The sequence below is a fragment of the Arvicola amphibius genome, chromosome 18 (assembly GCF_903992535.2).
Source record: "Arvicola amphibius chromosome 18, mArvAmp1.2, whole genome shotgun sequence".
NCBI classification, from domain to species: Eukaryota; Metazoa; Chordata; class Mammalia; order Rodentia; family Cricetidae; genus Arvicola; species Arvicola amphibius.
The window spans coordinates 17,159,375-17,182,628 of NC_052064.1; the positions used below are offsets into that span (position 1 = coordinate 17,159,375).

Below are 23,254 nucleotides of genomic sequence, written 5' to 3' on the forward strand. Positions count from 1 at the left end.
AAAGTTATCTTGACTTCAAAATTTAGGTCTAAGGACATGTTACTTTGGAAAAGAGGTTCTGCTTTTGTTTCCACAGAGAATAGAAAGCTGTGTATTCCTTATTGGCTAACATGGTTTGGCCAAATAAGACTCCCTGAAGTGATGGCCTAGGTGGTCCAACATCCATGACAGTTTTAGGACTTCTGGTTGAAATGGACCAACCACACAAGATACCCCATGAAAGACCTGATTAACAGCACCCCCAATCATCAGGAAGTAGTATAAAAACCTATAAATTCCCAAATATTGTTTATAAATGTTTATTTTCATTTAAAGGACTTGATTATAAATGATTAGTGGGTACAGTCAAGGTCTTTCTAAAGAAAAAAATGGGGATATGATATAGAAATGAATACTACTGCATTGGTATGGACTTTGGTATATTGATACAAATTTAAGGTCAATTTTGCTATATGTATATTTCTACTCTTGTTTAAGAGTTTTATACAGCTCAGTAAAAATGTAATATATAATTAAAAACTATGAATTAATAGATAATTATCTATAACTGTCAAACTTGTAGTCATGCCAGTTAAGTTTTCTAGATATACAGAGATATATTTCAGATGGGTAGATATTCTTCAAACTTTTTAAAGACCTACAGAATATGGCATTTAAAATATTTTTAAAACTTAGGCTTTTCTCAACAGTGAGACATGTCTGCTTCTGGCAACACCAATTACTTTAGAGAGGTTGATGGGAATTGAAGAAACTTGTTATGGAATTTGCCTTCAATGTAACAAGGCTAGCCATTTGGGCAAGAAACTGTTCTTGCTTGGACCGCTTGATGGTATGTTACATGAACAGGACATGCAGGACCCATAGAAAAGTGAATGCTTAACTTTCCAAAAGACAGGATGGTCCTTTTAGAGTTCCTGCTTCACAGAAGAAACTGCCAGACATTCTGCAGGACACAGAAGAAAGCAACTGACAAACTTTGCCAGTACAAGGCAGAACTGATCTCCAAATTTCCTGCTTCACTGAAAAGTCGGCTTATTGGCTGAAGATGGATGCCCCAATGTTACAAAAGAACTTTGGGTGACTGTCCAAGCAGTGAGATGTCTCTGTCATTTCTACAGTTTTGAAAGCTGCTTACAATGCACTTTCTGTTTACATAGGTAATATTATATCCTTCTGGGGTCTTTGATGGAGTTGAAGACTCCATCAAATTATATAATTATAGTTTTCCTTAGTTATGGTAAAAGATAAATTAGATATAAAACTTTAGACTCACAAAGATAGGAGAGATGATAGAGTATTTTCCTTAATTTGCCAAATGTAAAGGGACTAAATATTATAACTATAATTCTTGCTTGACAACTGTTTTGTATATGCAATTTTACAATGTTAAAGTTAAAACATTCCTTTTTAATTAGATAGAAAAGGGAAGATGATGTGGGATGTCCTTCTGTATATGAGTTTAATGGTTGATGAATAAAGCTGTTTTGGCCAATAATTTAGCAGAGTAAAGCCAGGAGGGAAATCCATATAGAGATATAGAAAGAGTAGGCTGAATCAAGCAGACACCAGTCAGCTGCCAAGGAAGCAAGACATGTAGAAAATGAGGTAAATGCCATGGCACATGGCAATACATAGACTAATAGAAATAGGTTAATTTAAGATGTAAGAGTTAGCTAGAAATATGCCTGAGGCGTTGTCAAACAGTGTTGTAATCAATATAGTTTCTGTGTGATTATTCAGGTCTGGGTGGCTGGGTAACGAAAGTGCAGTCTCTGTTTACACAACTGAGCAGGCTGATAGGAAAAAATGTTTAATTGTTTAATGATAAATGATATGTACTTTGATCTGGGGAAGTTAGAGACTTTCTGAAATTCAGGTTGATGTGACCAAAGGAAATGGTCAACAGAAGCCAGCACTGACTCATCTGAAGCACATGTCTGAGTGGGTGTTCTGCGTCATTATGTTGGCAAAATGGTAATTACTGTCACAGAGTTCATTCAGAGCCTTTTCCTGTGGAGTGTGTCAAAGAAATGCAGTGGGCATGGGTGTGTATTAAATTTACCAGGAAATGTACATTTAGCTATTACTCTATCATTGCTTCTATTAAAATAGAAAATGGTTTAAGGTGATAACATTTTATTTGGGGATAACATTTAGAAAATAGGAAACTATACATATAATTTTAGATTTCATAAAACCAGACCTTGGAAGATTTCTAGTCTTTGTTACATGGGAAAGCAGTCATAAACTTATTGTTTACAGTTTCCTGCAGATAAGAAAGAAGCAAGACATCGATCTCAGGAACATCAGACAAATGTTCACCACCAAAAATATCAATAACGGAAAATCACAGACAATAATGTGTTAATCAGGTGTAATTCTTTTTTCTTTTCTTTTCTTTCTTTCTTTTTTTTTGTTTGTTTTGTTTTTGTTTTGTTTCGAGACAGGGTTTCTCTGTGAAACAATCCTGGCTGTCTTGGAATTCACTCTGTAGACAGGCTGGCCTTGAACCACAGAGATCCGCCTGCTTCTGCCTCCCAAGTGCTTGGATTAAAGGTGTGGATCACCACCTCCTGGCACTCTAGTGTAATTCTTAAGATCACAAGTTTGAAATAAATAAAAGGCTTTTAAGATACTTGCATACTTTACTAGTGAGAAGGCTCAGTCAGAAAGGCAACTGCCACCAAGCCTAACTACCTAATTTTGATCCTGAGACCCACATGGAAGAAGGAGAAAATAAACTTTCATAGTTTGATGTCTGGCACATGTACTGCCATGGGCATACTGTGTGCATGTGTGCATGCACATGTGTGCGTGTGCATGTGTGTGTGTACACACAAAGGTATCTCTATATAAATTGCATACTGGGAAATTCATACATACTTGGGTTAGTCAACACTCTGTGGTGGAATGGGCAGGGTCTCATGGGTACTCATTAGCTTATGTTTAACATTTATGAAATAAAATGACATTTTATTCAGTGCAGTATCCACTGATAAGGCCCCTCTGTTCCTACAAACAATTCTTCAACTGTCCTCCTGTAAGCAACACTAGTGAAACCCACTGATTACCAAAAACTCAAACAAAATAATAACAAAACCTCCAAAAAACAAAACTAGACAAGAAAATAGAAGGGGGGAAATGGGGAGTCAGCAGGAGAAGAAAGGGAAAAGAGAAAGTATGAGTTGCACAAAAATGCTATAATGGAAGTCATTATTATTCATAATCAATATATGTTAATACACTTCTGAAGTTTGTATATTGGCCAGGCCTGGGGGCACAAGCCTGTAATCATAGCCACTTAGGGGGCAGCGATAAGATCTCAAAGTAGGAAGTCTGTCAGAGCAGTGCTCTGGTGTGTATGAGCCCTGGGTTCAGTCCCAGCACTTAAAACACATGATATCTGCACCCTGTTTTTATATTATCACCTAATTTGTAGATGTCTCCATAAACCTATATTCCTCAGAAATGGATCCTCTCACAGTAATTGTAAGGGAAGGTAACCTAACATTTATTCTGAAATTGAATAATCAGAAAAACAATCCAGATGAAAGAGGAAAACTGAATTCCAAATATTTTATAAAAAACTTTTTATATAATTGTGCAAAGATGAAATTTAAAGCATAAGCACTAGTCTCATTTTTGTTAACAATAGACATTACTCTGAATAAATACACAAATGTTTTTACACATCAGACAAAAACACCATCTCAATTAAATTCTGATCTCATTTTTGTGGCAGTGGGCATTGAACCAAGGGCATCATAAATCCTAGGCAAGTGCTTGGTCAACAAGGGACTTGGAGCTTCATATTAAACAAATTCTTAAATATTCTTTCAGAAGCCATGATCTTGTGAAGGAGGACTTACCACGCTGTCTGGATTCTCATGTGTTTCTGTGCTGGCAGCAGAACCACTTCCTTCAGTAATGCCCTGGCCAGCTCTTACACTCCCTGACTAGCCGCTCACAAATGCTCACCAGACCCCTTTGGATATGGCTCCCGCTGGCTCCCGCATCATCCCTGCCCAGCTCACTTCACTGTATGCTGTCCCCTAACACTCTGATCCCAGCACGATTATAAGACATGGGGGAAAGAATCCAGCATCTCAGACTGCTTCCGTCACCCAGCCCCGATCTATTGTGTATGAAGAATACAGCTTCACAGTGGTGTGTGGAGCCTTGTCTTCCCCTCGCCCTCCTGTTTGGAAGTAGTACAACTTCTTTATTCCTCTTGCCCTCTACCCTCATCATGTTCAGACAGCCATCATTAGAGCTGCTCCATCACAAGAGAGACGGGGGCTGCTCTAGAGAACACCGCCATACAGGCAATCTATAGAGCAGGAACATGAGGGAGTCTCAAGGCACCATGATGAAGTTCTATGTGTCATTTATATTTTCAACAGAGACAGTTCATAATCTATGGGAACTTAAAGAGTTTAGTTATTCCTGCTGCTGTCCTACTGTAATTGCTCCACTGTGATTAGAAATTAACAGGAGGTAGTATAGGTGATAATGCTGGGGTCTTACCTTTTCTACAAAATACATAATGCCCTCGTGACCACGCTGGCCAGGGGGTTTCCAGCTCAGCACTACGTAGCTCCGGGTGGCCTCAGTGACAGAGAGGTCTGTGGGGGGGCCAGGAATGACACCCTCTGAAAAACAACAAGGTAAAGTGAGGTGCACATATTCAGGGGAGCCGGAGACACATGGAGAGCCACAAGTGCCTCTCTCTTCCTGGCTCCAGTGTAAAGAAACCTTATCTCCAATAAAAATAATAATAGTAATAATAATAATAATAATAATAATAATAAACCATTCATTTGGTTATTCAGATGCCACTGTGCATAGCATACAGACAGACCAAGGGAATCTGGGACTGGACTTGTCTTTATATGATTTACTGCTAAACTGATGAAGAGAGAAATTGAACCAGGCAAAGAAGTGTGTGTTTGGTTCCAAAGTACATAAAGGAAAAACTGAAGTCTAGAGTGGGCCACGAGGTGGTGGGGTTGATTTCTGTGTCAAGGTCAAAAGTGTAGGAGTCACATGGTATCCTCTGGATCTACCTCACAATTATGACATCTTCATTAGAAAATGTCTTACCTGCCTTCCCCTTCTTTCCTCCCTCTGATGTGGGAGAGTCTTCTGTTTGTATTGATTTCATTCTTTAATAAAGAAACTGCCTTGGCCCATTTAATAGGCCAGCCCTTAGGTGGGTGGAGTAGACGGAACAGGAAGAAGGAAGTGAGGTAGATGGCTCAGTCAGATGCCATGCCTCTCCTAAGTGAGACAGATGCCATGCCTCTCCTCTCTGAGCCAGACGCGATGAAGCTCCGGCCCAAGATGGACTTACGCTAGAATCTTCCCGGTAAGGCACCACTTTGTGGTGCTAAACAGATTATTTGATATGGGTTAATCAAGATGTGAATAAGAGGTTGAAACTAAAGGGCCAGGCAGTGTTTAAAAGAATACAATTCGTGTGTTGTTATTTCAGGGCATAATCTAGCCAGGCGGCCAGGAGCTGGGCGGTGGGATGTGGCCCGCAGCTCCTCACTACATCCCTCCCTTCTTCCATTCCCTCTATAACAGCTGAATTCCCTGCCACTTTGAAAAGATTTGTTTCCTCAAAAAAATATTCAAAGGCATTTCTACAAATTTAAAAATATCCAGCATCAAACAATATAAACTCAAAATACCTGGTATTAACTAAAAGAGAAAAAAAGTATATATAGAAAGCAAGAACATAAAGCCTATATTAGGGGGAAGAATCATTTGTAACAAACCCAGAAATGCCACAGGTGACAGAATTAGTATCATCTGTGATAACTGGGAGACAAGGACACGGAAGTGGCTACAAACATAAACCATGGTTATATACATTCCACATGGTCAAGGAGCTGAGAACCAATTTCAGTGGCCTCAAGTGGCGTATAACCGAAACTCCTAGTAGAGGAGAGAAAGGAATCCATTAAAAATAAAGAACAACAGTGGAACCTCCTCAGAACAGAGGACAGCTATAAACCCACCGACTCGAGTAGCACAATATTTAGGAAGAAAACCACTGATGTACATCATAATCAAAATTCTAAAACCAGTGATAAAAAGAATATCACAGAAGCAAGCAGAGAAAAACTATACTGCAGACCCAGGGACAAAAATCACAGTGACAATAGTTATTGTTACAGTACAGATCTACAACATAAGGAACTAAGCTCTCTCTCTCTCTCTCTCTCTCTCTCTCTCTCTCTCTCTCTCTCTCTCTCTCTCTCTCTCTCTCTCTCCTCTCTCTTCCTCCATTAAGTAGATGGTGGGACTCCAAGCCCCTTTGTGATACTGACAGTCTTTTCAGGGATGAGACATGGGAAAAAATTCATTGACATTTTATTGATTAAAATGAGGAGAGAGCAGCTATTACATTTCTTAAATAATCTCATTGTTACATAAATGCAGGTAACTATGAAAACCATAGATCGCCTCATGGATGGTGGCTACTTCCTTAAGAAGTTAGGATGTCTTTATTCCATAGTGACCTCAAGTGATTTTGATAGTTCATTCATCTATCCACAGAACACTGGTTTAAAGTGTTTTTACAAAAACACAGAGAAACACCCTGTCACTAAAAGAAACTAAATGATTGTTAGCGGCCAAAATAACTGCAGTGTTCTGGGAACAAAGGCTACCTTCTGTAGCAGGCTGTCAGAAACTGGTTTTGACCAATTTAATATTTGAGGGTCTAAACATCAATTTAATCTAGCAATTTATATCAAGTGATTGTGTTTCCATGGGATGAAAACTCATAAACTTGTCAAGCCATTTCCTTCTCAAATGGCATTGTTAAGACCAAAATGTGCCACCAGGAAAGAGAAGGGAATCTGCGACACCTCCCTAAGCAAGCGTTTACGTCACTGTGGAAGGGCTGATTCTTAGTTGCATCTCAGGGCATCTCTGAGGCTGCTAACATCAAGCTCTGCAGCTCTTAGCAGTGCTCTCTTCATGGGAAATTAAATTATGAAGCTGCTCTTGGATTCATTCATTTCCAACAAACTAACTCAAGAAAAATATCTACATTTCTAGGACTTTTGCCAGAGTTTTAAGTTTAAAGTTAAAATGTGCAAAGACTTGTTTTATCCTACAAGACTTCCTGTTTCTGAGTGGGAGCATCACAATATGGCACATGTTCTAGAAACTTTTCCCCGGGACCAGTGTCAGGGCTTTGTGTTCAGTGTGGTTACCCTGTGTAACACATTCTAAGCAACAAGAGCTGTTCTCACCAGCTCTTCCGATTTCTTAGGCAAACTGCCACTTTCATTACTTTTCAGTTTTTCATTGATCTTTACTCTGGCTATTTCTAATGCACTGGGATAATTTTTAAAATCTTGATGTCTGGTCCATGCAGTATTTTAAGGAGCTGCAAGAACTCCATCCACTCCTGTGACACAAGTCCTCCCTGATCCATGGCTCCTCGTGCCATTGTTACTGCCTCTCAACTGGACTAGTTCTTCAAAGTACTGACTGGTAACTGTCAATCTAGAATTCTATAGTCAGTGAAGATCTGGACAAGAAGGAAAGTGAAACAAAGACTTTTCACACAGACCAAAGGAGAAACAACTGCTAAGCAGAAAATCTGCACTAACAGAAAGGTTCATTTGAAAGAAAGGCTGATAACCCAAGTAAAATCGGCATATGCTTTTCCACACATTGAAGAACTCAACGGTGTTAAGTATCATCTGAGTTTCAGCATCTTTGTAGAAACTGTTAAGTTGATTTAAATTGACATGAAAAGATGAAGAATTAAAATAGTTAAACAGCTCTGGGAACAATGACACAAGAGGAGAGAGCAACAGTAGCCATGAGAGTATGATATTGATGTAAAGAAAATAAAACTGGCTGGTAGGGATTCTAGACGTAGATGCACAAGAGTGAAAGCAGTGGAATTTGACTGCGGTGCCAAGGCAAATTCCATGGGTAAAGATCCTGTTTCAATAGACAGTTCCAAGACACTGACAGCCACATGCAAGTCCCAAAAATGACGGGTCCTCCGTACAGTCTAGAAACAGTAACTTGAAATAGGTCACTTGTTGAAACAGAAGAGCAAATGCCCTAACATTTTTAGGGGAAGAAAAGAAAGGCGAAACCCTCAGATCTACCAACACATGTCAACTGACACGGCAGTGTGACATGAAAAGATGTTTGGTATTAGGAGAATACACGTCAAATACAGAGCCATCACAACAAGAATGCTAGAAAAGCTAACTTAGAAAGACTGCTGGTCCCAAGGAGGACTAGGTCTCTCTGGGAATTCTCACATGGTGCTGATGGGAGTGTAAAGTGGATCAATCATCTCGGTAAAAACAGCAACTCCTATGAAAATGAAACTTACACCTAGCAGCGAGCCATCTCTTCCACTCTTATGGGTGTGCCCTAGAGACGTGAAGTGCACACGTCTATGCAAGCACATCTGACTTACATAAACTTTAACAGGACACGGATGATTTGTTATTAATTTTATAGGTGCACCTACACAAACAATAAATCACAAAGTAAGTATGCTAACGAAAGGAAACAAAAATGAGTATGGCCCTATCTATGCAAAATGTGGACAATACCAACTGCAATGTCAGAAAGCAGGCCAGAGATGACCTGGAGATGGGGGGACGGTCTTAGAAGTGGTGGGCACGTTTGCTGCTTTGGTCACAGCAATGATATCACACATGCATACACATAAAGCCCATCAAAGTATGCATTAACATATGCACAGTTCATCATATGACAACTACACCATAGTGTGTCTTTTTAAATGGAATGTGACTCTTTGGGGCCTGGAAGGAAATGTGTTCTTGGCCTGTACAAGGCCCTGGGCTCAACCCCCATCCCATGACCCCCCCCACACACGATTCTTTGATATGTTATTTCAGCTACTATTTCTTTCCAAAGCTTCACAAACCATTATAAATATTTACAAGCAAAGCTAAATTGCACATCACATCAGCCGTGGCATCTGGAGCGGCCAGGGTTTTTACCTGTTGGTTCCTCTTCCGTGACAATGATCTGTCCAGTCCAGGGCGCTGAAGGACGACCTACAGAGGACAAGCATGAAAGTCGCATGTTCCCGAATGTGCTTCTGACTCTTCGACAAACCAATAAATTGGCTGCATTAGTCAAATAGGTTCTAGTTCTCTTACATGTCTTCCTATGCACCTTTGCCAACATGTATAAGGTACCATGGGAACCCAGCCCTTGCCAGAACTTAGAGTCTCCCTGGACTGAGTTGAATTTTCTGCAGTCTACTTATCAGTACATACTCCCCTCCCCCAAACCACGAGCTTCCCATGCCTTCTTCAGAGACAACACGTTCGGGAGAAACACACCGAGGACAGTCATAACACAGTAGTTCTCTGGTATCATGAAGGTCAGGGGAGACAAGAGGCAGATTGGGCACGAGAGCTGAATGGGGGCAAAACTTTCCTATTATGCTTTGAAAAGCGCTGTCTATGGGACATGAGTAAGGAAGATGGAAGAGAAAGGTATAATGTACAGAACTCCGTCCTATGGCCCTGAGAGCATGGGAAAGAGAACAGTGGGTGGGAGCGATGGCTCTGCAGGTAAAGCTGCCTGCTGCCAAGACTGAAGACGTGAGTTCGATAACCAGGACCAACACTGTAGAAGGAGACAACCAACTCCTCTTAACTGGTTGTCCTCTGACTTCCACACGAGCACTGTGGCATCATGCCCTCCCCAACACAAATATACCCATATAAACAGATAGATAAGGTATGATTGATAGATAGTTGTGATAGATAGATAGACAGACAGATAGATAGAATGATAGACAGATGATAGATAGATAGATAGATAGATGATAGATAGATGATAGACAGATGATAGATGTGATAGATAGATAGATAGATAGATAGGAAGATGGGAAGATAGATAGATGATAGACAGGTGATAGATAGACAGATGATAGACAGATGATAGATGTGATAGATAGATAGATAGATAGATAGGAAGATAGATGATAGACAGATGATAGATAGATAGATAGATAGATAGATAGATAGATAGGCAGACAGACAGATAGATGATAGACAGTTTAGGAAGAAAGGAGTACAAGAAAGTGTGAGATAGAATTGACTAATTTAACAGGGAAGAGAGCCTGAATGCAATGCAATTTTCCTTGGAATTTTGTGGCGACCCTAAAAGTAACTGAGGTAAAGAATAAACTGCAAATGAAGAGTGGACCTGTTGCAGGAGATAGCTTTATCTCCTCCTCCCTGGGGATCTGACAGCGTCCGGAAACTCTTACAACTGGCAAATAATACCACTGGCATGCCTGTGCGTTTGCCCCCGGCTAACAGCCACTGGCTGACGTGTGACAAGGACTACTGGGACAGAATGAAATGCTACCATCTAGGGAGTCTTAGGATGTCATTTTAGGGCCCCTTGTATTGGGGATGCCATACAGGTCCCCACTGATGGCATAATTTATATACCTGACTTTGATATTCAGGCTTGAAATGATAAATATATGAAATGATTATTTTAAGATCTTTTAGATTATATTTTAATTATACACAAGTCTGTGTATGTGTATGTATGGGTGCATGTGAGTGCATAGAAGCCACAGAGTACAATCGCAGGAGTTAGCACCTTCCTTCCACCAAGTGGGCCCCGGGCACTGAACTCAGATAACCAGGCTTGGCAGCATGTCCTTTACCTGCTGGACCATCTTGACAGCTCAGGATTATTCTATATTACCTAAAGGGAAACCCAAATTTGGGTCAGATGTAAATTTGTTTCTTAATCAACATGGAGAAGCCCATAGGATTGGATAGTAATACTTGGACAAAGACTTCAAGGTAAAGAAATTCACTTTGGCTGGGCAATGGTGGTGCAGGCCTTTCATCCCAGCACTCGGGAGGCAGAGGCAGGCGGATCTCTGTGAGTTTGAGGCCAGCCTGGTCTACAGAGAGAGTTCCAGGACAGGCTCCAAAGCCACAGAGAAACCCTGTCTCGAAAAACTGAAGAAGAAAGAAGAAGAAGAAGAAGAAGAAGAAGAAGAAGAAGAAGAAGAAGAAAAGATAGAAAGAAAACAGAAGAAAAGAAAGAAAATCACTTTGAACCATAAATGCAGTTATATTTGGAATACACTAATAATGCGAATAAAAATGATTTTTGGGCTTTTTGTTCCCATATTTTTTTTTATTTTTTTTTAATTTTTTTTATTTTTTTATTTTTTTGGTTTTTCGAGACAGGGTAAAACACAAATTATCAAGATTCATTTTTCTGAGTATTTTTTTAAAGATAAAATAAAATGAGGTTTTTAAAAAGCTCAGAAGATGAATTAAAAGCAAATATTTGTTTTTATGTTCTTGGACTCACCCGAACCACAGGAGTTTCTGATCAAGAGATGTTTTACTCTTGCCGCCCTCTAGTGGACGGAAGAGGAATTACTTGCAGTGACACCTATCGCAGTATTTTTTTAAAGGTGCAGGGAAGATGCAGAGAAATGAAGAGGGCTTACTTTTAAGTCTGGCTTTCTCAGCTGGATCCAGAGCAGCCACGGGCTCAGAAACTCGAGATGGCAGGCCTATTCCATTTTTATTCACAGCTCGGACGCGGAATATGTAGGAACGACCTTCTATCAAGCCGGTGACTGGAAAGCGAGCGAACTTCACAGGTGTGTCATTGCACTGAGACCAGCTGTCTGTGCCCACCTCGCACCTGAGGGAAAGAGGGGTCGGCAGGTTACGCCGAGTATGGCTAAGAGCAAAGGTCCAAGGCACACGTTCCCCTGTCACCTCAGATCTTCCCTGTGTCAAAACCTGCAACACCTGCAAGGCTTATCAGGGCTAGACTTCAGACACTCAAGACAATCCCACTCACGTTCAATGTGTCCTTCAAGCTGTTCTTTTAAACATTTCAAGTATGAGAGAGGGGGGTCAGCTATAGAGAGGGTGAAGGAGGGAAGGAGAGAGAGAAAGACTGACAGAGAGAGAGAAAGAGGGAGGGAGGGGAAGGAGGGAGGAGGGAGGGAGGAGGGAGGGAGGAGGGAGGGAGGGAGAATGAATGTGGGGTACAGGCATCCACCTTTACTCACTAAGACATCTCACCAGCCTCAGACCTGTCCCATTGAGTGGCTGGGGGGAGGGCCTTGTGTGTTGTGAAGAGGAGTTAGAGTGGGGTAAGAAAAACATGTGTGTATCCAGAATCTTTTGTTGTATTTTTATTGCGAATGGGTGTTTTGCCAGCATGGATGTCCGTTCACCTCTTGTGTGCCTGATGCCTGCCAAGGACAGAAGATATTGTCTTGTAACTGGAGTTGCAGACAGCTGTGAGCTGCCATGTGGGTGCTGGGACTTGAACCCGGGTCCTCCGGAAGAGCAGCCAGTGCTTTAACCACAGTGCCACCTCTGCAGAATCTTATAGAGAGTCTTAGGGAGATCCCTCACTCACCTCCTGCTGACACTTTCAAGTTCACAGTTAGTGGTTTTTTTTTTTTTTTTTTGTCTTCTTTCGGCATTTTCGTTTAAAAGCAGAATTATTTTTGGACAAGTTGGAACCTAAAAAGATAATTGTGCATCTGGGAATGGTGGTGCACATCTGTAAGCCTGGCATTTGGGAACCTGAGGTAGAAGGACCATGACCTTGAGGCCTATACAGGGAGACTGTCTCCAAAACCAAAACCAGCCAAACAGAACAGAACAGAACAGAAAATTGTTTGTACTGCAGTTTGGGAAACAGTGCTGTTTTCTTCCTTGATGATCACTGTTCTGTGTGGGTACAAGGGTCGGAAGGTTGCTGTAATCTATTTGCTTCTTTTCCTTCTCCATCCTCTGTTCTCTTTCCAAGGTCTGGCTATGTAACCCGAGCTGGTTTTGAACTCATGACCCTCACTCCTCTACCTCCTAAGTGCTGGGCCTGCATGCCATGTCCAGCCACAGTTGTCTCTTTAACGATGAGGCTGAAGATTCCCATGGGAAATGAAGTGGCTGGACACTTACTTCTCGTTGCCTGCTAATGAAGATAACAGTGGCAGGGGACTGCTCAGGAGACAATCTGAGGCTACCAATCCAATCAGCTCAGCATTAGAGACTCGCTGTTTGGGTAAATTGTGAAGTCTTATGATAATGCGATCCCTTGTTTTTCACAATTAGTACACAAGGCTTTTAGTTTGCAATATGTCCCCTATATGACACTATGTTCAAAATGTCTAACTTTCGAATAGTTCTCATGGGAGGATACTTCTAGGAGCAATCAATATGAAACACGGGGTGGAGGGTCTTCCCTTCCTCACTCTCGTTGTACATTCTCTGTTAGGGATAACATCAATCATTTTCTTCAACATTACATAAAGTCTTATCAAGTGTATTTGCAGCTGATGCCTTCCGTCCACCCTCCCACACCTCTGCTTTGTAGAGTGTCTAGAGTTGCTCGTGGGGTGGCGCAAAGCTGAGGTGCTGCAGCACGTTTCCTAGACCTATCTCCCAAGCTTCTCTCTGGACTCCCCCACCTCCCTGTTCAGACCCTGCCATGGTGGCATTAGAACATGCCTCTTAACCTTCATTTGTGCATGGGAAAAAGTGAAGGGCATCTTTTCTAGAAGCTTCTATAGCATGTTGTAGCAGAGAGAGCACTGACCTACAGTTGTGTTGATAGCGGAATTTTGCTGCTGGGTTTCCTACCCATGTGACCTTAAGCAACATAATGTTTCCTTGTGGCATGTGGCTTCGGCCAGCCCTTTGTTTCTTACTTGTAATAAGAGCAAGGCCTGTCTGGGATGGCTATGGGTTAGTGATAACAAGGCCTGTCTGGGATGGCTATGGGTTAGTAATAAACACATGCAGTGTTTAGAGCAGTATCAGAGCAGACAGTAAATATTGAACAATGTGCACTGATTGTCTCCAGTCTTCCATAAAATTTGCAGACCCCTTGGCTATTTGTCGAAGACAACAAAGCAGAACTGACAGGAAGAAAAGAACTTATGCAAACCTCCAGATTCATCAGAAGTAGGTGGAGCTTCCATCCCACTTCATGTATACAGTTAAACACCTCTCTGGAAGGCACTGAGCACAGCAGGCATGCTTTACTTACTGTTACAAGTAGGTTTATACACCGACATAGATCATCTGTCTCTAATTGTTTCCACAGACAAAATCAAAAGGAATTGGGGTAACTATCAGAAGAGAAGCTGAGTCAGAGACTCACATACTTGGGCCAATAATCTAAATTTGTTGCTTGTATTACCCAAATCTAGTGGATATGAACATGTAAAATCCTAAGTACTGAAGACTGTAATCAACAAGGACTCGTAGGTAAGAGTGTAGCCTAACACTATGAATTTTTGTTCTTATTTTTTATATAATATGGATAACTTGAAACCACACTGTATGGTATAAGGAATTCATTTGTGCTCCGAAAGGCAATACTCTTAAATAACTGCCATATTAGGAATATGAATGTTAAGTATATTGAATATCAGTTATGTCATTTCTACATTGGCCTCTGTTATTAGGTTTACAAAGTCATTACATTCTTGCCAAGTTAGTGACATGAGCTGGTTGCCAAATTCAAAGAATTTATGTAAATAAGTAGGTGCTAATATATATGTATGTTTATATATGTATTAAACATATATGGAGAAAGAAAGGGAGAGAAGGCAAAAACTAGAAGAGAAAGCTTTCACTTAGAAATAATGGGAAAAATCAAGAACACATCTGTACATCCATAGACTGACATTAGGCCAAGCACTAACTTATCGATAAAGTATCCAAGGATAGGGCTCCCTCCATCCACAGCCGGCTGCTTCCATGAGATTATGATGTAATCTTTGTTAGCATCCAAAGGCACCACATCCAAGGGTGATGCAGGGGCTCCTTCAATCTCCGCATCGGCATCTATGGAGACAGAGGGAGCCTGTTAATCGCTCACGCAGGCTCTGCAAGTGTGGCAGACTGAGGTCATAGTGCACACATTTCCTACAGAACATAGTAGCTACATATTTGCCTTCATAGAGCAAACGTCAAATCTTACAATTTGTTGTCAATATAACAAGGTGTGCTTTTCCTTTTGTGGGAAGAACATTATGTTAAAAAAAAAAAAAAAAAGGGCTCTGAAAAGATTCCGTGGGTTTTGTCTCCTTGCCCTTGCTTCCCAAAGTTGTTGTAGGATATCTTTAAAGGGCACTTGAGCGTATCTGTGAGTGTGTTTCCAAGACCATTAGATCATGACAGCTGTGCCCCATCAGAGGTTTAACCCAGTGCTGTCTTAACAACTGATGATCGGTGAGTAGGGAACTGAGGAAGGAGGAAACAGACCGGACGAGGCAGGTCAGTGGGACACGCATTTAAAGGGTAGCTAAACACTTGCCCTGGCTACTTTTTGCCACAACCCTCCTCTTTCAAGCTGACATGAGTTGAGCAGGTCTGTTCTACCCAGTCTGCCACCCAAGTGTCTCACCACGGGCCCTAGTATCTGGGACCAGCCTACCATGGGCTGAAGCTTCTGATACTGAACTAAACCCTGTAACAGAGCCTGGCAGATAGCAGACCGAGAACAAAAAGTAAACAAACAAAAGTCAACACGCATAACGACTATTCCAAAACTGAGGGGTACTTAGGAAAGAGCTCTGACACAACACCCACATTTGAGCTTAGGAAAAGTCTGCGATAGCATAGGAAACAGGAAACCAACTCTGTACGAAGTAAGCTGTCAGGTTGTGAGCCCTTCCCTACCTCCCCAGGCACAGCTAATTAATGGATCAGAAGGAAATGAAATAAAATATATCATCAGTAGCCCTTTAACTGAGAATAATTAAAGACCCCGATAACCCTGGGGGAGGGGCCCATACTGCCAGTTCTTCCTAGCATGCGAACAGTAGTTTCATAGACAGAATTAGTTAGGACAGCCTGGGACACATGGGAGCCACTTACCCAGGAGAAAACACTCCTGTCAACTGAACAATCTTTCCCTATGATCTATACTTCTGCAACTCTCGTGAGTTACAAAGGTATTTTATATAACAGCGTAAACATTCGTAGACTTCTTGTTTTAATGTTAATAAGTTCACATTACTTGTGAAGAGCTGAGATCACTTGGATTTTGGGCATTCTGTTTCATTCCATAAACCATCAGGGCATGTTCTCTGGGCAAATGTCTCCTGCAGACACATGTGTTAAAGGAAAAAGACACTAATAAGTCATGGCCAAGGCTGAATTTAGAATCCCTGCATGCTATGCAACAGGAAGCAAGTGCTTTCCTGGGAGCATGTCTCTCTCCTCACCAGCTTTGTGAGAGGGTAGGGTCAGTGATGCTGCTGTCGAGGAAGAGCAGGGCAAGAGCCCAAGTGATGCTGCTGCCCACGCTGGTACGTGCGGGTACCAGAAGATGCATCCTGTGCTAAAGACCTATGGGTCCACACACTGATGGAGAGATTCCCATGTCGACAGAGTGGGGTCTAGTTAGCTGAACAGTCACTGGATTTGGTGTGTGATACAAAACAGGGCACACTGTAACTGACCATGGAAGACAGGAGGTGTCCAGAGAGCCAGGGATCGGCATTTTTGTAACACAGTTTACAAGATGCCATTCGGGGGATGGGCTTGGTGATCTATTCAGTTATTTAGGCGTTCATTCGTTCACTCATTCATCCGCTCTTGGCCACCTCTGGACCACAGCTCCATCTGCTAACCCTGAGGAAACACTTCCCAGAAAATTCTGCCTCTGTGATACTGGTCGCTTCTTAATCATAGCTGATTCTCTAGCCCCAGGTGACCAGCATCTGCTGTCCCAGAAAAGCAAAGGTTTCACCTTCGTGGTCCTTAGTTCAAATACCACTAGAACAACCACTAATTTGACTGTGTCTGTGGGGTGGGGGAGGGGGAGGCTCAGGGGATTTTTCTTCATAAACAATCAAGTCTTCCCGCATTAGCTTAGACTTTTACTAATCTTGGGTGTAGGTATTGTGTCAAAGTTGTTTGCCCTAAGTTCATTTAATATTCTTCTAGGTGCTCGTCCTGGCTAGTTTTATGTCAACTTGATATAAGCTGGAGTCATCTGGGGAGAGGGACTCTCAGTTGAGAAAATGCTTACACTAGATTGGCTAGATTAGCCAGAAGGTAAGTCTGTCATGCTTTTCTTAATGAGTGATTGAAAGGGAGGCCCCCACCCATTGTGGGTGATGCTATCTCTGGGCTGGTGGTTTTGGGGTCTATAAGAAAGCAGTGTGTGGTGTGTTGAGAGAGAGAGAGAGAGAGAGAGAGAGAGAGAGAGAGAGAGAGAGAGAGAGAGAGAGAGAGAGAGAGAGAGAGAGCAGGCAGAGCAAGCCATGAAGAAGCATTCCTCTATCTATACCTCTGCATCAGCTCCTCCCTTCATGTTCCTGCCTCGGCTTCCCTCAGTGATAGAATTATAAGTTGAAAGACAAAATGAACTCTATGTTGCTTTTGGTCACGGTGTTTCATCACAGCAATAGAAACCCTACCTAAGGCAGTACTAAACATAAAAATTTAAAAGTTAAAAATAAGTATTGCTCTTGTTCTCGCACCGTGGGGAGCCAAGTATGCTGGGAATGCCAGCCACACAAGTGTGGAGTGCTCTCACACATGTCTGGTTCCCAGCAGCTGCCACTGCACTGATGTGAAGGCAGTGCCCACGCAGCCAGCATTTACCTCTTCCAAGCTTCTGTCTTTCTCTCTCCTAACCTCCAAATAGCTGAACTTTTTGTAGCTGACAAATTGGGTCAATATCAGATTAGCCTGCTACTTGTCACAGTTTGGCCTCAGACATATGCAAATAATAACCTTTTTCAAAACATTACCTTGCTGTTTATATTTACTATAAAGGTAGCACAGAATTATAAAATAAATGATAATTAAGAAGTTTAAAATCTCCTTTAACTCTGTAACTCAAAATAATGACTACTGACATATTGGCTTAAGCCTTTCTAGATTTGTTTTATTTTTATATTTATAAACTAAAAGTTTTTTGAGATATGTTTTGACATGTAGTTTATGCTGACTTTGGACTCGAAATCCTCCAGTGTTGGTCTGCTAAGTGCTAGGATTATAGGCATGTGACAACACATCTAACAAAAACCATAATGATTATTATTATTTGTAGCTCAGGCTTGGAACTCACTATGTAGCCTAGGCTGGTCTCGAACTCATGGTGTTCCTCCTGCTTCACCTCTCTTGTTCAAGGATTACAGTCATATGTGACCACACTTGGCTAAATATGATCATTTTTTAAGTAACCTGGATCATGGTCTTCATAAAATCTGCTTCTTTTCCTTGATATATTTCAATAAGTATAGATATACATCATTAGTTTTCATTGCTGTGTAGTATTTCATTGTTTACATGGAGCATGAACTTTATTTATTCATATATATATTTACGCCTCCTTATTAAAATAAACATATGTAAAGACATTATATTTTACTGTTCTCATATTGGTGAACATCTGGATTTCTCTGGTTTTCTGTAACATTTGTCTTCACCTTTGTCCACTCTGTCCTGGAACGGGAGAAGCTGAACTATGTGCTTTACATACATGGTTGCAAAACACCCTCGGAAACTCTGAAGCAACTCAAAGTCACAGGAGAGTTGTTTTTATTATGTGTACTGTGCTGTATGTACGTATGGATGTGTACACGTGTGTATGTGGGTAGGCATGCATATGGGCACACATGCATGGAGACCAGAATCCAAAGAGTGGTGTCTTACTCAGCTGCTCTACATCCTGCTTTTTGAGACAGAGTCTCACTAAACCAGGAGTCTGTGGAGCCAGCTAGACTGGCTGGGGTCAATCTGTCTCTAAAGCTAGTCTCAGGGTCCACCTGCCTCTGCCCCAGCCCTATGCCCTCAAAGCTTAGGTTATAGATGTATGCACTGTGCCTGCCTTTTACTGGGTGCTGGGGGCTTAATGTTTATTCGGTGGTCACTGAGCTACTTCCCCAGCCCCACAAGGGAGTTTCAAAATCTTGTTATCTTTTCAGTATGGTAGATAAAGCATCAGCTGTCTGTAATTTAGAATTCTTCAGTTACTAATACATTTTTCCATGTACTTGCTTGCTCTTTGCAATGCTTCCTTTATGGTATTTCTATCTCATCCTCTATAATTTTATTCCCTCTCTCTCTCTCTCTCTCTCTCTCTCTCTCTCTCTCTCTCTCTCTCTGCATGTGCAGGGGAGGGATTAAGGTGGAGCAGAGCATGTAACAACTGTTGACACTATTTCTGATGACAGCATAGGTGGCTCTTCTCCTTTAATTGTTTTATAACATCTAAATTTTTATGACACACATATTATCCGTGTAATAAAAACCTGTCCAAATATGCTCAGCTCCTCAATGTTTCTATAAAACATGCTGTTTTACATACTGACCGTGCTGATATAGAAGCTACTTTGTAAACAGTGAAAATTCCAGAACTCCAGAAAGAATGCCTTTTAGTAGCATCACACGCCACCATGGGAAAAGTTTAAAAACACATAAAATATCATTTGAAATGCTTTGCGGTTCTGAAAAAGATCATATGAATGTGTCATGTGATCTAACAATTCAACATGTGGGTATATATTAAAGAGAAATGAAAAACTGTCCCATAAATATGAACATGAATACAGATAGTGCTAGCACCCTTAACAACCAGCAGTAGAGACAGTCCTGTTGCTTATAGACTAGTGACATACAGACAGCACGAAGCACATCTCCACACTGGATACTAATCTAGCAACAGAAGGAATGAGCTACTTTATGTATAATGATGTGATGACATAAGGGGACCTCGAAACGCTGAGTGGAGGAAGCCTGACTCAGAAGAACACTGATGTCCAAAGATGCCCTGAAAGAAAATTGTAGACATGGAAATAAATTGTGGCTGCAAAAGCCATGACTGGGCATGGGAGTGGTTCAGGGAAGCTCAGAGTGACAGACATATTAGATTATTCCTTAGAGAAGGAAGTCATGGGTGATGACTGCTTAACTCTGGAAATGTATTTCCAGGCATTCATGTGAACAGCTAGTGTGGGAGAACGTTGTGTGTGTTTGTACCTGAGCCCTAGAATACATCATTTCAAATAATAAAGGCTGAAACCGGGTGGCAGTGTTTGCTCTGCACACACAAGCCCAGGCCTGAGCCTCACAACAGGGCAATAGTAGCAGTAGTAGTAATATAAAAAAATACACATTTCTAAAAGTTGTCAAGTTCACAGTACAATTGCAGAAATCCTCCTTTTTAAAAATTCTTTTCCAGTTATCTTACTCAATCCTTTTGTATTAACATCTGATAAATTATAACACCTTTCCATTTCCTTAATTTGTGGGATATGAAAACTGGCATGTGGAATTTAAATGTTGGCCTCTGCTGTGCATCTGGAGTCAGTCATGTGACGTCTCACCCAAATCTGGCAGAGACACAGTGTAGATGGGGCATGGGAAATGCAGAACAACCAGACCAGGCCAGGGTTCCCAGACAAGGCCACCAAGGATTTCATTTCTGCTTTGTTGCTTTGTTGCATAACTAGAGACATCCTCCAGTCAGTTGGGATGAGATACTCAGAGGGAAAGAGAAGTCATTATCTAGCCAAGCTGACCCAGGGTGTTCGGCTAACCTAACTTCTGGATGAGTCCCAGCCAGCCTGTTTCTATAGCAACCATTATGAAGGCCACCTCCTCCGTTCCCTCAGCAATACCTGACTTTATCCACATTATATTTTACTGTTCTCATATTGGTGAACATCTGGATTTCTCCGGTTTTCTGTAACATTTGTCTTCACCTTTGTCCACTCTGTTCTGGAACTGGAGAAGCTGAACTATGTGCTTTACATACATGGTTGCAAAACACCCTCAGAAACTCTGAAGCAACTCAAAGTCACCTCTCCTTCACCTGGCCCACACCATCCTTGATCAGCCTCCACACCCCTACCTGCCCTCTACCCTTCCACATCTCACAGTCCTCCAAAGCCAATCTAACAACCAAGCCTACACCTTTCCCTTTCTGGACGACTCCAGGAAAGGCCACAGTTCAAGTTCTCCCAAGTTTGTGGCCTTTGGCCTCTGGAGCCATTGACCCTGGTGCTTTTCCACATGGCCCTGAGGAGACTCCTGTCTCTGAAACCTGTAAGCAGAAACACTTTGTCTTCTTAAGACTACTCTGTGTCTCCTCTGTGGCTGTACATGCCTATTATGTGAAAAAACATAGAGCACAGGCTGAAAGTGCTAGGATCCCATGGAGAGCAACACACCACCGCGCATACCTGGCCCACTCAAGACAGCAGTGGGAAAAGAAAGCTTAAAACCAACAACTGACAGTTTGTGGAAGAACTGAGTCCTATCACCTGTTTCCTTCCTCATCAAATCAAAGCCATGAAACGAAGTTTGGCATGAAGTAATGCATTTGCCATCTGAGATGCTTATTAAAGAGGACTTCTCCAGATAACATAGCCTCTTCCATGGTAGCTTCCATAACTAAGACAGCCTTGCAAATGATGAGACTGGAGAAGCTCCACTCAGTGCACTGCGTCCCACTAAGGACAGCATCCTCTTGTTAGTGACAGACACGACCTGGAAACCAGGTACTTTGGTGTTGGTGCCTGTGAGGATCTTTTGTACTAGGTCTAGTTTCACTGGAAAGCAATATTCCTGTTCCAGGTTACCGGGAGGATTTTGAGATGACTCTTCTGACGGAAACATGTTTGTGCTGACTGTGGCCTCAGTGTTTTAAGTGTGTTGTGTCTTCTGCTTTTCGCCAGGTCTTACCTCGGACAAAGACATAAGCGCTGTATTGTTCATAATACTCTCCCATTCGCACACGGATTGTGTAGAGGCCTTCGTCTTCTTTGTTGAGGTGGGAGAATGTGAGTGTTGCCCGGTCTCCACTCCAGTTCATGTTCACCCATTTTGATGGAGAAACAGGTGCTCCTAGAAATGTAAAAAAAAAACAAGCAAATTCGTTGACTTTACCTCCTCCAGCTCCCTTTCTTCCACTCCTCTCCCCCTCCTTCCTTCCATACTGAAAATCACTTGACTCTTAGAACTCTCCAGCTCTTTAAGCCACTCTGGTGTGTCTAATATTAAGGAAAATACTAGAAAGAAGTGAGGGGCTCCATGACAGACACATAATTTGTAACATCTGACAAAATTAAAATTTAAAGCTCTTTGTTCAAAGAGCAGAGAAGTTCAAAGAGTTGAGTTTTGCCTCCGTGCTGGCTGGTTTATGTCAACATGACACGGGCTAGCATCATCTGAACAGAGGGAACCACAACCTAGAAAAATGCCTCTCTAAGATGCAGCTGTAGGGCATTTTCTTAACTAGTGATTAATGGGAGAGGGCCCATCAATTGTGGGTGTTGCCATCTGTGGGCTGATGGTTCTGGGTTTTATAAGAAAGCTGAGTGAGCAAGCCGGGGGAAGCAAGCCAGTAAGCAGCACTCCTCCATGGCCTCTGTGTCAGCTCCTGCCTCCAGGTCCCCTCCTGAGTTCCTGACCCGACTGCTTAAGTGATACTGTGATGTGGACGTGCAGGCCAAATAAACCCTTTGTCTCCACGGTGCTTCCTCACAGCAACAGGAGCCCTAAGACAGCCTCTTTCCGGTTTAAAATATTCTGTTACTTATAATAGGGGTCATACAAACTACAGAAAAACTCAGTGCCATAATTATGTGCAACAAATAAATATAAATTTTAATATTCTAGAATTGGTGAGTGTTGAGGAAGAATTTTTTCTAACTGTACAAATTATTTTGTATTGTCTGAACTTAATTTCTAAATGTAAATTTATACAACTGTATTTTAATGTTTATTCTGATTTGTCCTTTAACTTTTAGAAGTCATGATTCATAGGTATTCTAAAATTCCTGCTTATGCATCCCATCTCTGAGTTTTCAGCTGTAAGCATGAACTAATTCTACCACTGTCCTTTTGTTAATAACGGGTCCATTCAAAAACTTATATGAAAAACATGTTGTGTCTACTGAGTGCTATTATCTTTAAATTTTATTTTAAAACACAAAGCCAGAGGTTCTAAACTCTGGGGAAGACTAACCGGCTCATGGGCTTTTCTTGCAATGTCTACACGCTCACTGTGATGTGTGGTATTGCACTGCTAAGTTCGCTGTGTGTTGGTCAGTCCTGTCCCCGTGCTGGGGGGCTAGTCTCTGCACACAGCCCACCGAGGTGAGCTCTGTGGTAGGTGGGGAAGCCTCCTCCTACTGTGGGTCTCCATACTGTTCCCTGCAGAATCTGTTCTGTTCTCT

At 41.8% G+C, this 23,254-nt stretch overlaps 1 protein-coding gene across 6 annotated transcripts in view; it reads right to left on the bottom strand.

The window, feature by feature from the left end:
- Myom1 (myomesin 1) overlaps nucleotides 1–23,254 on the bottom strand; it is a 135,089-nt gene that overhangs the window by 59,347 nt on the left and 52,488 nt on the right. For all 6 annotated transcript variants that reach the window (XM_038315278.1, XM_042054271.1, XM_042054270.1 and 3 more), the window contains 5 exons: nucleotides 21,759–21,920; nucleotides 14,756–14,897; nucleotides 11,525–11,724; nucleotides 9,021–9,077; nucleotides 4,528–4,652 (listed from right to left, as the gene is read on the bottom strand). In XM_038315278.1, coding sequence (XP_038171206.1) covers nucleotides 4,528–4,652; nucleotides 9,021–9,077; nucleotides 11,525–11,724; nucleotides 14,756–14,897; nucleotides 21,759–21,920 — 686 coding nt within the window. The remainder of the gene's footprint in view (nucleotides 1–4,527; nucleotides 4,653–9,020; nucleotides 9,078–11,524; nucleotides 11,725–14,755; nucleotides 14,898–21,758; nucleotides 21,921–23,254) is intronic.